This window comes from Onthophagus taurus, chromosome 8, assembly GCF_036711975.1.
Source record: "Onthophagus taurus isolate NC chromosome 8, IU_Otau_3.0, whole genome shotgun sequence".
NCBI lineage: Eukaryota > Metazoa > Arthropoda > Insecta > Coleoptera > Scarabaeidae > Onthophagus > Onthophagus taurus.
In genome coordinates, this window is record NC_091973.1 from 4,618,239 (window position 1) to 4,633,613 (window position 15,375).

The 15,375-nt window shown below is 34.1% G+C and overlaps 1 protein-coding gene across 2 annotated transcripts; it reads left to right on the top strand.

Annotated features, from left to right (window-relative positions):
- Nucleotides 1-3,513: 3,513 nt before the first annotated feature.
- LOC111425427 (dual specificity phosphatase puckered) lies at nt 3,514-15,268 on the top strand. Of its 2 annotated transcripts, none has more exons than XM_023059427.2 (4): nt 3,514-3,990; nt 6,646-7,383; nt 11,682-12,026; nt 14,536-15,268. In XM_023059427.2, the coding sequence occupies exons 2-4, from the start codon at nt 6,810-6,812 to the stop codon at nt 14,829-14,831; spliced, it is 1,215 nt and encodes a 404-aa protein (XP_022915195.1). In that variant the 5' UTR covers nt 3,514-3,990; nt 6,646-6,809; the 3' UTR covers nt 14,832-15,268. The 2 variants fall into 2 exon arrangements, with proteins under 2 accessions (XP_022915195.1, XP_022915196.1); XM_023059428.2 differs by having other exon boundaries at nt 6,783-7,383.
- The last annotated feature ends 107 nt before the right edge of the window (nt 15,269-15,375 follow it).

The following is a 15,375-nucleotide window of genomic DNA, read 5'->3' on the forward strand; positions in this document are numbered from 1 at the left end:
GCGAAAAATAAAATTAACAAGGAAAATTGTAATTATGACGGGAGGAGACAAAATTAAAAATTGCGACCAAACTCAAAGGCCAAAGGAATGCTTTTTAAGACACTGAACACAAGTGGCCCATAATAAGCGAAGAGGCCACCACCATTGTGTAGCGGGGTTGAGTGAGGTTGGGTTGGATTTGGTTGGATTTTGACAAGACGTATAAAATAAAATCGGAAGAGAATTAGATATAAACAGTATCTTTGAAGTACTTCTAGAGACAAAGGATAAAGGAAGAGAAGTGATGAATTACCTGACTGAGGTTATGATGGAGAAGGAATGAGAAGAGAAGAGAGAGACAGGAGGACTCCAACCAAAATGTAGGCGAATAATAAGGAAAAGAAAGAAAGAAAAGATGAAAAACGAGTGTTATGCCCAAGAATAGTTATATTTTTATATTTTATTAGCGAAACCGGTATTCAAAAGCGAAGGAAAGAACAGAAATTTCCACCAACTCGAAAATCTCAGGCACCAACAGTGCGCCAAAAAAAAATGGTTGGATTAGGTTGGGTTGGGTTGGGTTGGGTGATGGAGATGGTAAATGGCAAAGTTGTCAAATTCTCCAGATGGCTCCAACTTCGGAAACTCTGCAAGTTGATTCTCCATTATATATTAGAGCCGTTATACCTTGATAGCTAGTGTTATAGTTCTAGTTTTACTTCAAAAGAAATATACAACAATCTAGCGCTGGATAACAATTAACTTATTGTTAAATTTTCCATTTGGAGGAAATACTCTTCTACAGTGTTGTTAAATACCCGGGTATTTATTTTCAAGGGTAAATTTCCTGGATATATACCCGGGGGTATTTCCCCAAGATGGGTATTTAGAGGTATTTATAAAATTTAATTTAATTTATGTTGATGGTAGTTTTGCAAGCACTTCAAGAATGCAGAGTCGATTGGATATACCAAACTTATTTATAACATCTACTAGAATGCTACAATGACGGTAAAATTGCATGAAAGTACTGAAGAGAGTAGAAGTAATAAAGTACTGATTGTGAGTAAAACAAAGCGATACACTGTTGAACCCAAATTGTTCATTACAGTCCTGGAGAGTGCATTTAAACAACTGGATTAGACCCAAAAAGGCATAAACATTGATAGCAAATGCTTAAGTAAGTATAGTTCTTATTTCGGATAGCCGTGGAGAGATGACTTAAAGGAGCTGAATTCCACTAGCTCGAAAATCTCAGGCACCAAAAAAAAAGGGTCGGATTAGGTTGGCTTGGCTTGACTTGGCTTGGCTGGGGTTGGGTTGGGTTGGGTTGGGTTCCTGTCGAAGAGGGAGGTGGTGGCTTCGAACGGAACAGTATGGCAGACCAACAGCGGGGTTCCACAAGGTTCGATACTGGGCCCTACGCTGTGGAATATATTTTATGACGAAATACTGCGAATGGATATGGAGCGTGGAGTGAAATTAGTGGCATATGCTGATGATCTTGCCCTCATCGTATGCGCCAAAACCAAGGAAGAGGTAGAGGACAAGGCTTGTTACGCGAGCGAGAGAGTCATAAGAAGACTAAACGAGATGGGAATCAGGGTGGCGGCCAAAAAGACCGAAGTGGTAGTCCTACAAGGAAGACGAAAGGTGCCAAAAATGAAGGTTGTCATTGAAGGCCAAACGGTGGAAAGTTCACCAATGGTAAAATACCTGGGGGTTTATCTCGATAAGGACATGAGAATGACGGCGCATGTCAGGGAGATCACGGAAAAGGCTCTGAAGATGGCTAATATACTTAGGAAGATCATGCCAAATGTGGGGGGACCAATAAGCAGCAAAAGGAAACTGCTAGCTACTACGGTTACGTCGGTCTTGCTGTATGCGGCGCCCACCTGGAGTAGAGCATTAAAATATAAGTGCTACAGGAAGATGCTTAACGCAATAAACAGGAAGTTAGCGATAAGCATAACATTAGCGTATTGCACGGTCTCTGCAGAAAGTGTCGAGGTGATAGCTGGTATGCCTCCGATGGACCTGCTGGTGGAGGAAAGAGTCTCCCTACACGAAAGAGGGAGAGAGAGAGAGCAAGAACGAGATAAGGGAAGATCTGATGAGGATATGGCAGAATAGGTGGGATCAGTATGATGGATGGGCCAGGACCATTATTCCGAAGGTAAAACCATGGATGGAGAGAAAGTGGGGGGAAGTTGACTACTTCCTAACACAGGTGATAACGGGCCACGGTATTTTCGGAACATATTTATGTAAGATCGGGAAAGCATCATCTGCACAGTGTTGGTTCTGTGGGTTAGTGGATACACCAGAACATACGGTGTTCCACTGCCCGAAGTTTGCGGCGGACAGGACGAGGTGTTTTGAAGTGTGTCGGGAAACGGTGACCAAAGATAACATCGCGACACTAATGTTAGCCGATGGCGAGACCTGGGAGAAAATCGGAGGGTACGGGTTGGGTTGGGTTATGGAGATGGTAAATAGCAAAGTTGTCAAATTCCCCAGATGGCTCTTTCAGAAGCTCAGCAAACTGATTCTCCATTATATCTTGATAGCTAGTGTTAGTTCTAGTTTTATTTCAAAAGAAATATACAACAATTTAGAGCTGAATAACAATTAACTTATAGTTAAATTTTCCATTTGGAGCAAATACTCATCTATCATGGAAAACAAAAAATCTTATGAAAAGCTCATTGTATTATTGAAAATACATTTGGAATTTTGGTTTCTAGATTCAAAGTCTAAAAAATTACTTATTTTTAAAAATGAGTCAATTTTAAATGTTATTAGATAACAGTTAAAGTATTTTGAAATAAACAAACGTTATCTTAATGATATGATGTAGTTAAAATGTAACTAAAATTATTAGTATTGATTTAGTATAACATAGAGATAAAATGAGAAAAAGTTATGCAACTCAAAATACATACTTGTATTATTGTACGTATAAATTTGAAATATAAGTGTATTTAAAAAAGGAAACTGAATAGTAGATTTAAGTTTTGGGTAGGAAAACGTTAACCGTGAATTAGAAAGTTGTAAAGGAATGCGAATCGATAATTTTTTAAGTAAACCGACCGTGGAAAGGTCGTCCGAAAATGGTTTTAAAACGAATAAAAATTTTAATATTAAAAAAAAAATAAGAAAAAACTTGAAAAGTAATAAATACAAATCCCGACCGAAAGCGTAGAAAGGTCGGAGATGAGTCAGTGTTCCCGAAATATCTGGTAGAAAACCAGATGTTTATTTCGTACTTTCGCACGATTAGAATCGAGTCAAAATGAAATCGTATCCAAAATAGGAAAGGAATGAAAATATAATTTTATTATATTTTGAATTTAAAATAAAATTGTTTCTCTCTCGTTTTGGTTTTTTGGTTTTTGGTTCGCTTGCGCGAGCCAAGCGATCCTGTCTGTATTAGTCATCTGCACTCTCACCTTCTTTTCGAGGCTGCGCAGAGCTTAGCCGTCGAAGCCAATGATAATACTCGACGGCGGCGAATCGCAATGCGGGTTTAAAACTAAATATACGGCGCGGAGTGAGTCACGTACTGTACGCTCTCAGATACCCAAACGTACGGACGTTGTTACTTAAAAAATAATACTAAAAAAAAACATTTATCTCAAAAAGATAACATCTTTCGAAAAAGTTCAAAAAATCCAAACGAATATTTTCAAATTCCGATTTAACCAGCGAGCACAGTGATTAATTCAATATAAAATAAAACGTTTTAACCGGGAAAATCGATAAGTTAACATTTTTTTAAATAAAACGTGAAATGTACGTCGACATCCAACGAAATGATAGTGATGAGTGGATGTTGAGTCTCCAAACACCTTGCGGATTATTACTTTGGTGAGATCTTGCGAAATGGGTATTCGCCGCAACGTGAAACAATTGTGACAGTTCCTGGATTATCCAGAAAATCATCTCGTGTCGAACAATTTATTTTTCGTTCAATTTTTTATTAAATCAGCAAAGAAAAGAAATCACGTAAGTTAAAATTATATTACATAAAAATGAAAAAGGAGTAAGATGACACTAATTAAAATTTTAATATAAAGGTTTATTAACCATTGTTTCGTTTAATGTTTATTTTATTTCCTTTTTTAATCTTCATTTTATTAAAAAAAATCAGGTTAATTTTTTGATTTGAAATCCCCCTAAATTTTTTTTTGGTTCAACCCTCGAACAGATGTGTCCAGGTAGAATTTTATCTTCTACAACAGGTAGAGGAGACGAATTTAAAACCCCCCATTGAATTCCAAGGTGTTTTAAAATCATATGATTCTTAAACTTCCTTAATTTATTTCTGAAATTTAAATGATGCCATAAAAAAAGAAATAATTGTCATCGTAATCTAATCTAAAAATTTTATTGGACGCCCATAAATTAATGTTGCTTTCTTATTTTATTGTATATAAAAAATCATTTAAATTTAAAAAAAGTTAATTAAGTTAAAATAACGTCATAAAACGTCACGAATGACGATGTTAAAATCGTTTTCGAAAAGAATGAGCCGGATTTACAACGTTGTTGAATGAGAAAAACGATCAGTAGTACTATTAAATCGTAGTGTAGTAATAAATTTCGGATTAAAATTAAAAAAAAAAAAGCGGAATTGAATTTAAAATTGATTTGAATCGAGGACACTAAATGAAAGACAAATATTGAAACGAATACCAATTTCGTTGGATTTACACGGAACTATACAAGGTTTTTACAAGTGAAATATCAACCTAGCAACCAAAGCGGAAGCACCGGATTGAAATTGATTGAAAAATACGGTACGGGAAGTAGCAATGAGCCTTGCAGGGAAAGATAATTCAAATTAACAATTTAAATAGAACCATCGCTTGCTATTCGCTCCGACAATACTCTATGTACGTATTTTTTTAATGACACATCACTATTTTGTTTACACATTTTGTGTATTTGACCGCCTAAATGTTAAGAATAAAACTTTTAATTATATATAAAAAGTGTTCTGACGTTTTATGACGAAACTCTAAGTGAGTGTGTATTTTTTCTCTTTTTATGACGCATCACTACGCATATATGATTCGTTGAAATTAAAAAATCCCCTTCATTTGAAAGTTATTAAAATAAAAATAATAAATACGCCATAATTTTTATGTTTGGAAATAACGTTTCGATACATTTTAAAATTAATTATTTTTAACTTATGCTAAATTAAAATCTTTTTTATCTTCGAATGTATTCAATCTTACAATTCGATCGAATATCTTATCTTAAACACTTAATCATGTTGGTTACTATCTACTATTTCAATCGATCATAAATTAGGGGATCGTGTCAACAGAGTTTTCAACTTTCCCTAAAATCCATTGAGTCTCATTAGTATTTCTGAACGGGTCAGAAAGATTTTGGAATTTTGCCAAGATATATTTATAACCCATTATTTTGTTCAAAATCATAACTTAATTATGTCTTAGCCACCAAGTTGTTGCGATTTGATGAACATATTATATCTTGAACCAAAAATAGTGCTTCTTCAAAAGCAGCTATATTTATTGTATGCCTAACATGTACAATTAATTTCCTGATTCCTTGAAGATTCCTCTTTAGGAATTTTTTGGTTCTATGGCACTGGATTTGATTGAAGCAAAGTTTTGATTAATCAGTTTTCATTACTGATCTAGACTGTTAGTTCTAAAACTAAAACTAGAACTAACACTAGACCTAGAACTAGAATCATTCGGGTTTAGCCCTAAGTCTCTTAAGACGGCTAAACCCGAATATTTCTAGTTCTAGGTCTAGTGTTAGTTCTAAAATTAAAACTAGAACTAACACTAGACCTAGAACTAGAAACATTCGGGTTTAGCCGCACGTCTCTTAAGACGGCTAAACCCGAATATTTCTAGTTCTAGGTTTAGTATTAGTTCTAAAACTAAAACTAGAACTAACACTAGACCTAGAACTAGAAACATTCGGGTTTAGCCGCAAGTCTCTTAAGACGACTAAACCCGAATATTTCTAGTTCTAGGTCTAGTGTTAGTTCTAGTTTTAGTTTTCGAACTAACACTAGATCTAGAACTAGAAATATTCGGGTTTAGCCGTCTTAAGAGACGTGCGGCTAAACCCGAATGATTCTAGTTCTAGGTCTAGTGTTAGTTCTAGTTTTAACTGTTATTCACCGCTAAATAAATTGTTGTATATTTTTATTGAACTAAATGTAAAACTAACACTAGAACCAAAAACATTTAGATTTTGCCGTCTTAAGAGAATGAGATGAATATTGTTAGTTCTAGTCCATCATCTGCGAACATGGTCCATGTCACTTCTAAATAATGTCTCAAATATGTGTCAAAATTTGCCAACATGATTTCTAATAATATAAAAACATCACATCACTAAGAGACTTGTTATGGTTTCTTAGAAGTATGTAAACAATAACATTTTTCCTTAATTTCGAAATAAGAAACTTTAATTTTATATTAATAAATGATTAAAAGCAAATTATTTTTAATTTTTAATATTTAATAAGTTGCCTTGTATTTATCGAAACGTTATTTCAAGATACTCTATATAAATTTATCGTAGTATAGTGTATTCAATGAGTATGATAAATATACATATATATATGAATGTTATCATTTATTAGTATTGTTTGGTATAATAATTTAGTTGAGTCAGTCGTTGGAAAACATTTGGGGACGTTTGAAAAAGCGCGTGAACGAGTCCGTTTAGTGTCGTTTCATCTTGCTCCTTAAAAAGAGACGGTGCGTCTTGGCACTCATGACAGCTCTCCGTGGCTATTCTAGTAATAGCAGCTGACGTCCGCCAGCGTCATGTCGGCAGTTTGTCTCGAGCCATCGACGGAAAGATCGAGGGAAGCACTGAAACTGCCGCTGAACAGAAGCCTGAGTGAGCCGGGGCCCCCGCAAAGCCCCACGTTGTTCCTGAATCCACCGAAACGCTGCAAACTGGAGTCCACCAGCCTCCCAACGAGCCCTTGCGCTGAGAGCCTCACTCTCCAGCGGGTTCTGATACTGAGCAAGGTCGGGACCATCGACGCCGACGACCTCAGGCGGAAGCTGGAGACCTCCCGGACGGGCCTCCGGGACTTCCTACTGGTTGATTGTCGAGCCTTCTTCTCCTACAACGTTAGTCACATTATTGGCGCGATCAACATCAATTGTTCCGATAGATTCAATAGAAGACGTCTTCAACAGGGAAAGGTTACTCTTGGTGATCTCGCCGTTACCAGAGAGGGAAAAGAACTTTTTAAGAAAAGAACGCTTAAGGAAGTTATAATTTACGATGATAGTACTTCCGACCTTGAAAGAATCAACGCCACGCATCCACTTCTTTTGGTTCTCACCTCACTTGTTGAAGACAACAGGGAACCGATTTTATTATTGGGTAAGTCTCTTTTATTAATTATTAATTTAATAAAGTGCGCATTAACCAAATGTTATTATCGCGCAGACATGCGCAATTTAAAATAAACATCCTTCTATAACTTTCGGTGTAAACACGAAATACGCTGAGCTTTGCAAAGTTTTTCTTGTTAGAGTCAACGTAATAAAACACGAGAGGCATAAAATAATATTGAATTTCTGAGCACGGAGCGAAAATTTTAGACCGGCGTCTAACAGCAAAACTGCGCAGTAAAACGGTTTTTGGCACTCGCTGTTTTGCTTTAGTCGTTCCAAAAACACAATTTTATTCATAATTATTTTAACACGTCATTCATTCTATTAAATGTAGATTACATTTATTATTGATGCAACTTGCTTTTTGTTATTGCGAACAAAACCTGTTATTGTTTTATTTTAAGATAACTTTCTGTAACAAGTAAGTAAAACAAAGTGATACTGAAAAGATATATTATCGCTTCATGTTGTCATTGCTTGAAATAAAATGAGATTTCTAAAACAGAGTTGAGCATATTATAACTCTCTAGTAGTAATCTATAATTGAAGTACATATTGACAAATACGATTCATGGTGAGTCAAAAATTAAACACTGCTTGAGTGGGTGACAAGCAATAACAAATAGCCATGTTATCTATTGATAAGAAATTATGATGAGATTTTCTATTGTTTGCAGTTTTTCGTCCCCGTTTTTGTAAAATGTATGTAAAAAAATTTTAATCTAGCTATTGTGTCAGGTTTGCAATGTGTATTTCGTAGTTTAGCCTTTAAATGTTCCAACGTCCTTGAGATATGTACGCAAATTCAACGACAAATACTCGTCGAATGCCAAAGATTAATTGATATCAATGGAAATACGAGATTCGTGAGTCACCGCTTTAAATGTTTATTGAAAATAAAAAAAAAACTTTCTAGAATTTTATCTACTACGTTTAGACGCAAAACTCTCTCTCGTAACTTTTATATATACTCTAAAGTACGCTGTAGTGTATACTCTTAAGTACAATTAAGATTAGTTTAGCTCCGACGCAGCGGTTACACAACGAGCAAACACCCTTATCATTTCGAGAGTTTTTCTCTACTTAGTTTCTTGCACTCGTACGCCAAAACATCTTCAATGTCGTGTTTAAATATAGAAATTATTTCTCTCCGATTATTATCCATCCGATATAATCACTTTTTTTTGTCGTTAAAAAATATATCGGTGACGTCAATAATAATCAATCGAAAGGATCAAATTGAAACAAGAAATTTTTTTCGCTAAAATGGAAAATATGAAAATTGATAAGATTCGTAAATGGTTTAGTCATTATTGATTAACATGTTGGGTTGGTTAGTAAGAAAATAAATATTTGCACTGTTTTGGGTGATTCCACGGAAATGATTCTTGTCATCCACGTGACGTCAGCTCTCGGCAAATTCGGTCGAATTCCAAACGCGAGTCTTCCTTCGAAATCGATTTGTTTAAGGCTGGCGTGTCGTGTCGTATTTATTTAAATATAACCCTTTATTTCCGAGGCGGTGATTCACAGTTCTATATTTACCTGCCCCGGCCCGAGAGCGTCTCGGCGTCAACATTCAGGCAAAAGCTCATTAAAAAAAATTACAAATTTTTGCCAGGAGTAGTCACGGCGAATTCATGATTAATTGCGTTAATTCTTATTTCATCTATTTTTGGGAAAACCTGAACCGTTTATCGCGTAATCGTAACCGATATCTTAGTCACTACTTTTCTACTACTACGAGTCGTCATTTTTTTCTATACACATTGTCTCGCAATCCCCATGTAATTCTTTATTTACAGTTTCATTGCAACATTCGTGATTCACGCAAGGGGGCAAATATTTAATCGCTGACGACATTTTAACCATTTGGATCATCTCCATCATTTTAACCATACATTTCCAAACAACATATTTGTCATGTTAACTTTTTGTCACAAACAGATAACAAATCGAAACGACAATAATTACTTAAACATAAACTTTTCCATCACGTTTCGGTTTTTTTCGTTATCACCATCGAACGTTCTATTCAGATATAAAACGATAGATAGCGAATACTATCTTTGCTAATAACGCGAAAGTCATCGTATTTTCTCCTTATTATTTTTAATATTATTTTTTTTTTTAAATTTTTTATATAGATAACGACGACGAAGTTAAAGTATTAACGAATTTTTTGTCGACTCGATCCTGCTCTCTCTGACATAAGCGTTAAAATTAGACTGACATCGTAAATATTTACAAACACACATTGTACTTTATTTTTTCGTCCAATCTTTGTTTTTTTATATGTTGAGATGTTGTTTTTTTGTTTTGTGTGCATTAAGGTTAAAACTATAGGTCAGTGTCAAGGATTTTATTTTTTTGGATTAGGCTGATGATGAATCAAATAATAACATAAAAAACAGAAACCTGTGTATGTAAAAAAAATATTCATACAATGAGTCATTATTGAACACTGTCACTCGAACGCATTTCCCCCGTGTCAAAGATCGCGCAGGGTCACGTAAACAAAACGCAAAACGAAGGAAGGAGAGAAGGTTCTCCATCCATCGGTTCGTTTCGCGGTCTGTTCGACGTCCGTTCTGGAGGGACTCCATTTGTGACCTTCTGGTGACGCAAGTTTCGGGAGCGAGTTGTGAATGACGCATGCCGTGCGGGGTCCCCCACCACGTCGCGACGCCCCGATTTGGATAGCGCCGCGCCAGTTCCAACTGCGACGCATCTGGGTTGTGACACAACAAAACTTAACGCGATTCCGTCGTGTGAATAACCATTTTCTAACTTAAAACTTTTGTGAAAGACACTTTGTTTATAAAAACGTTTTATAGTTCTCATTCTCCTTTCGGTTACCTATCGAAGAACACAAAATGAGGCTGAAAAGGCAAAGCAGTTGTCTTGTACTTTCATTTTTACCGCTTAAACAAGGACTAAGTAAGATTTTTTTTTAACATTTTCTTTTATTATATATATTTTATATATATATTTATATATTTTATATATATTTATATATATTTTATGTATATTTATATATATTTTATAAATTTTTATATATTTTATATATATTCATATATTTTTTATATATTTTATATATATTCATATATTTTTTATATATTTATATATATTTTATATATATTTATATATATTTATATATATTTTATGTATATTTATATATATTTTATAAATTTTTATATATTTTATATATATTCATATATTTTTTATATATTTTATATATATTTTATATATATTCATATATTTTTTATATATTTATATATATTTTATATATATTCATATATTTTTTATATATATTTATATATATTTTATATATATTCATATATTTTATATATATTTATATATTTAATATATATTTTTATATATTTCATATATATTTGTATATATTTTATATATTTTTTTAAATAATATATTAACAATAAATTTCTTAATAACAAAACGTAATAATTTTTAATAAATTAAAATATATTTAAACATAAATGAGTCACATAATTACTAATGACTTGAAAAACTGAATCATTATGATAATTATTTGTCAATAATTGTATAATCATATAAAAATCGCTTAAGTTTAACCAACAAAAAAAAATTGTTTATTATATTATATTTTGATTTAAAATAGTAAACAATGATTCATAACGGTTTAGAAACAAGGTGATGCTGAAAAAGGAGATTGTTTTCCTGTTTTGATATCTGTTTCAATTGTAATTAAAAACGTGCGTTTGAAATATAATAGTGACCGGGAGAGACGAATATGTTAAAAAGTTTGGTGTTGTTGTTTTATTCTTTACTACTACTATAGCCGCGTAATTTTGGTAGACATAAATGAATCATCTTGAGACGTAAACAACGCCAAAACGATGTCGTTTGTTGATGAATTTGTCGTTCCCACGAAATATTAACCTTTTTTTTCCTTCACCTAATCCTTTGTTTATTGTTTTAACTTTTCTGTTATTTTAACTACAGTGACTTTCTAAGATGATTCATCGTGCCTTGAGAATAATATTTTATATTAATTTATAACCAAGTCAGTTTTTCTTAATTAAATTAAGAAATTGTATCGTTTATTTCTTAATATTAATAACAGAATATTATTTTCTCAATTAGAACAATCAAAAACGAAAATAATCTTGAAATGTCCTGATAGCCTTTACTATATTTATCCTAGTTTTATCAACAGATTACGTCAATCGTCTTGTTTATAACTGATTCAGGTTAAAGTGTAACCACCCAATAATTTAATTCTTTTATTTTTTTTATTTAAAGGGGGCCATCGCGAATTTCACCGCAAACATAAAGAATTTTGCGAGGAAACGTTAGCTACAGCATTACCCTCCAGAGGATTACCATCATCGGCATCTTGTCCATCAATAGCGGATATTGATTCGCATCCGGCTTCGAGGGTGTTACCATTTTTGTACCTCGGGAACAGCCGGGATGCAGCCGATTTGGATCGTCTTCAGGATTTGAGGGCCACGTGGGTATTGAACGTCACCTCGCAGCTGCCCGGATACCACGAAACGTGCGGGATCACCTACAAACAAATTCCGGCATCCGATTCCGGCCAACAGAACCTTAAGCAGTATTTCGAGGAAGCATTTGAGTTTATAGGTATGTTATAAACAATAAGTAGTAACATTTTTTTTATTCCGGTTTTAAACGTCATTTTGTGACGTTTCCGAGTCACCTTGCCTTGGTTTTTTTTTTTTTGATAGCTTGAGGCGGTTGGATTATGTAGTAGGAAATTCTTTTAACATGATTTTTGTTAAGGAAGAGAAATTGATTCATTGATTATATTAAAAACTTGGATTGGATCATTTTCGCTTTATAAATATTAATATAAATTAATATTTTTGTCTAAATTTTTATACCAATATAGAGTGTTATCTAGGGGAGATACAAAATTTTTTTATTAAAAAAATCTGTTAATAGTACAATTTTAACCAATTTTTGTTTGAAACAATTTTCGATAAAAGCGATTTTTTGTATCGATGTATAGTGCCGTGCAAAATTTATTTCATTCTGCGTAATTAAGAGTTCCGGTTCTGGTAAAGGATTTAACCACTATCGCAGCCTTACCACATTTAACCCGTTCCTATAAGTGGTAAGCGCCTAAAACGATCATTTGAAGATATGTTATCTTTCAAAATTTACAAACTAAATGATAAATTTCTTTTTATTAAATAATTGTATGTTTAATATAATTTGTTATTTAAATTTGTTTATTTTGAAATTTAATCCAAGAAAAACATAAAGTATTCAATAATTCGAATGATTCACATATACACATTGTTGAGCATAGTTAAGCGATGAATCAGTGAAATAAGGAAAATCCCCCAAGTCGATTCCGTTATTGCTCAAAGTACACCTTAAAACATAAACATTGGTTTGGAATGGAATAAAAATAACAATAAAAAAATGGGGAAAGAGGGAAAACATATCTTTTTGCCAACGGTCTTCTGAGTCATCAGCGTTTTATGATGAATGTTGGCCGCGTTCGTTAAACGCAGATGTTTCTGTTACCACGGGAGTTTGCGCTCTGTGGCTCGACCGCAGGTAAAATTAGCCGCTGACTAACAACCCAGCTTTCTTTCCACATGCCTCTAGAGATCTCCTCGGTAGAGAGAGGAGCAGGAACTCCAACAAACTCGCCAAGCGGCAACGACGACGACGTCCTTGTCTCTCGGCTTCTTAGGCCGGCGGCCTTGCGCACTTTTGAATCATGGTGTATTACTCATCGCAGTTATTGTTTTCTTAGGGCCATTGGCCGACGTTGTCGTCGTGGCCGTCGCGGGTCGTCGTTGATGGAATGAGTCAGAGGAGGGTGACGGAAAAGAACGTGGTTCGTTTTTGAGGGTTGCGTACGATTTCAGATCCTTTCATCAGCTTGACGGTTTTTAAACAATAAAAAATAAGCGGGTTCTCTTTCGATATCCTTTTACTCACCACCACGTGGGGGTACCCCATCACAATACGGTTGACTCACTCTGCGCACATGTCCGGGGGATGATTCAGTGTTCCCCCGATATTTTACCGGCCACTTGCTGACCCCGTTTTTACTACGTTACCGCATCAACAGATGCGATTTACTTATGACTAATACCTAGTGTACCAGAAAGGATATAGAAACTACGTACATACATGATCCTAATTTAAATAACAATGAATTGCTTTAGGGAGATTTAGAAATTAATACAACAAATTTAATGGTTAAATTTACACCTATTATTTCAAAAAAACTTTAAAATACTTTCATTTCATAGGAAATGATTTACTTTCGTTCAATGTTGAGTAAAACCACAAAAAATAGATAACTCGGAAAAAACGTTTACTCATTCTTACATTAAATTTAATCAATATTACAATTAACTTTTTTGACTCGGTTTAATGAAGACTTTGAAATTGTTATCTATGTCAATGTAAATTATAGTGTCATCACTAAACACAATGCATCTTACGACACGTGTACATAAAACTTCATTACCGATGACTCAAATAAACCTATGTATATTACGGTGTATTGTACATAAGGTTCGTTACAGATGTGACAACTCTAACAGTTTATGTTACGCATAATAAAATTTATGACACGTGTATCGTGATAAACGGCCGCAAATAATTTTTTTTTGAATTATTTTTTGTCGATATGTTAATTGCTTGTTTATATATAATGTATTTAGTGGTCCGTTTTCTTAAATTAATTTCATAAATAAAATAAAATCAGTCAGTAACCATAGGGTACGCACTAAAAATAAATCCGTGATGACTCATAGTTCGTTCGTTCGATCCGCCTGTTGCGCACCGATTTAGATAACGTTCGTTTAACAAGCAAAAACACCGGCTTTCATAGGCAACCCAAAAAGCAAACGTCCGGTCGCGAACCTGCTCTCGGTTTTGAAACGGCGCGATGAGTAATCCGTCCGGATAACGATTTATCTGGGTTACGGTGATACCACCGTGTGTTTACCACCGTCTCTTTTATGCGCACACTCGCACGTGTATGTATCTCTATAGGATTTTGGTTTCGTAAGAAATATTTTGTAACATCCAACGTTCATTAATTTTACTCTCGAAATACAGGTGGAAATAACATATTAATTTTGTTTTCTTTATTTTTCAGAGGAAGCAAGAAAAAGTGGTTCAAGAGTATTGGTGCATTGTCAAGCAGGTGTATCGAGAAGTGCAACGATAGCAATAGCATACATAATGAAGTACCAGCAGGTATCGTTGGTGGAAGCTTATAAGATGGTGAAGGCGGCGAGGCCGATAATTTCACCAAATTTGAACTTTATGGGACAGCTGTTAGAGTTAGAACAAAGTTTGCACAGTGAGAACGCGCAACGAAAATCCCCGTGCCACCCGTACCATTGGAGTCAACAGCCGTCGGACGAGGTGACCCAAGGCTGCAGCGTTTAGTTAACTAACAAGAAAAGGTCGCCGAAACCGACATCTGAGTTTTTCTAGTCCGTACAAGTTTTTATTTTGTAATATTATTATAGTTTTTCTTTCATTTTTTGAAAACGAGGCTGTGCCATAAAAATGTATGGAACGGTTACGGTTTTTGTGCAGTTAAGGACAGTCTTGGCACGAGATAAACATCAGTCATACGATAACATATTAGTTCATAGATTTTCTGTTAATTTATTGCAGCTATTTAGTGATAACGTAGTTAAAATATCTTCTAGCTGGGGGGATGAGTGTTTAGATGTGTATTATGTAAAAATTACCTTTTTAAAACAATACCTTAGGTTTAACATATTGACTGTTACTCTAGATGATATATATTTATTCATTTTTATTCGATTTGTCATTTTTTTCGACAAATTTGTATATATCAAAACAATTATTACAAATATTTGTTTTATTTATTATTCCTTACCATCAATAAATATTTAAAAACATTTTAAATCTCAAATATTTATATAATCCACCGTTTCAATACTCTAAATCACAATCAGAA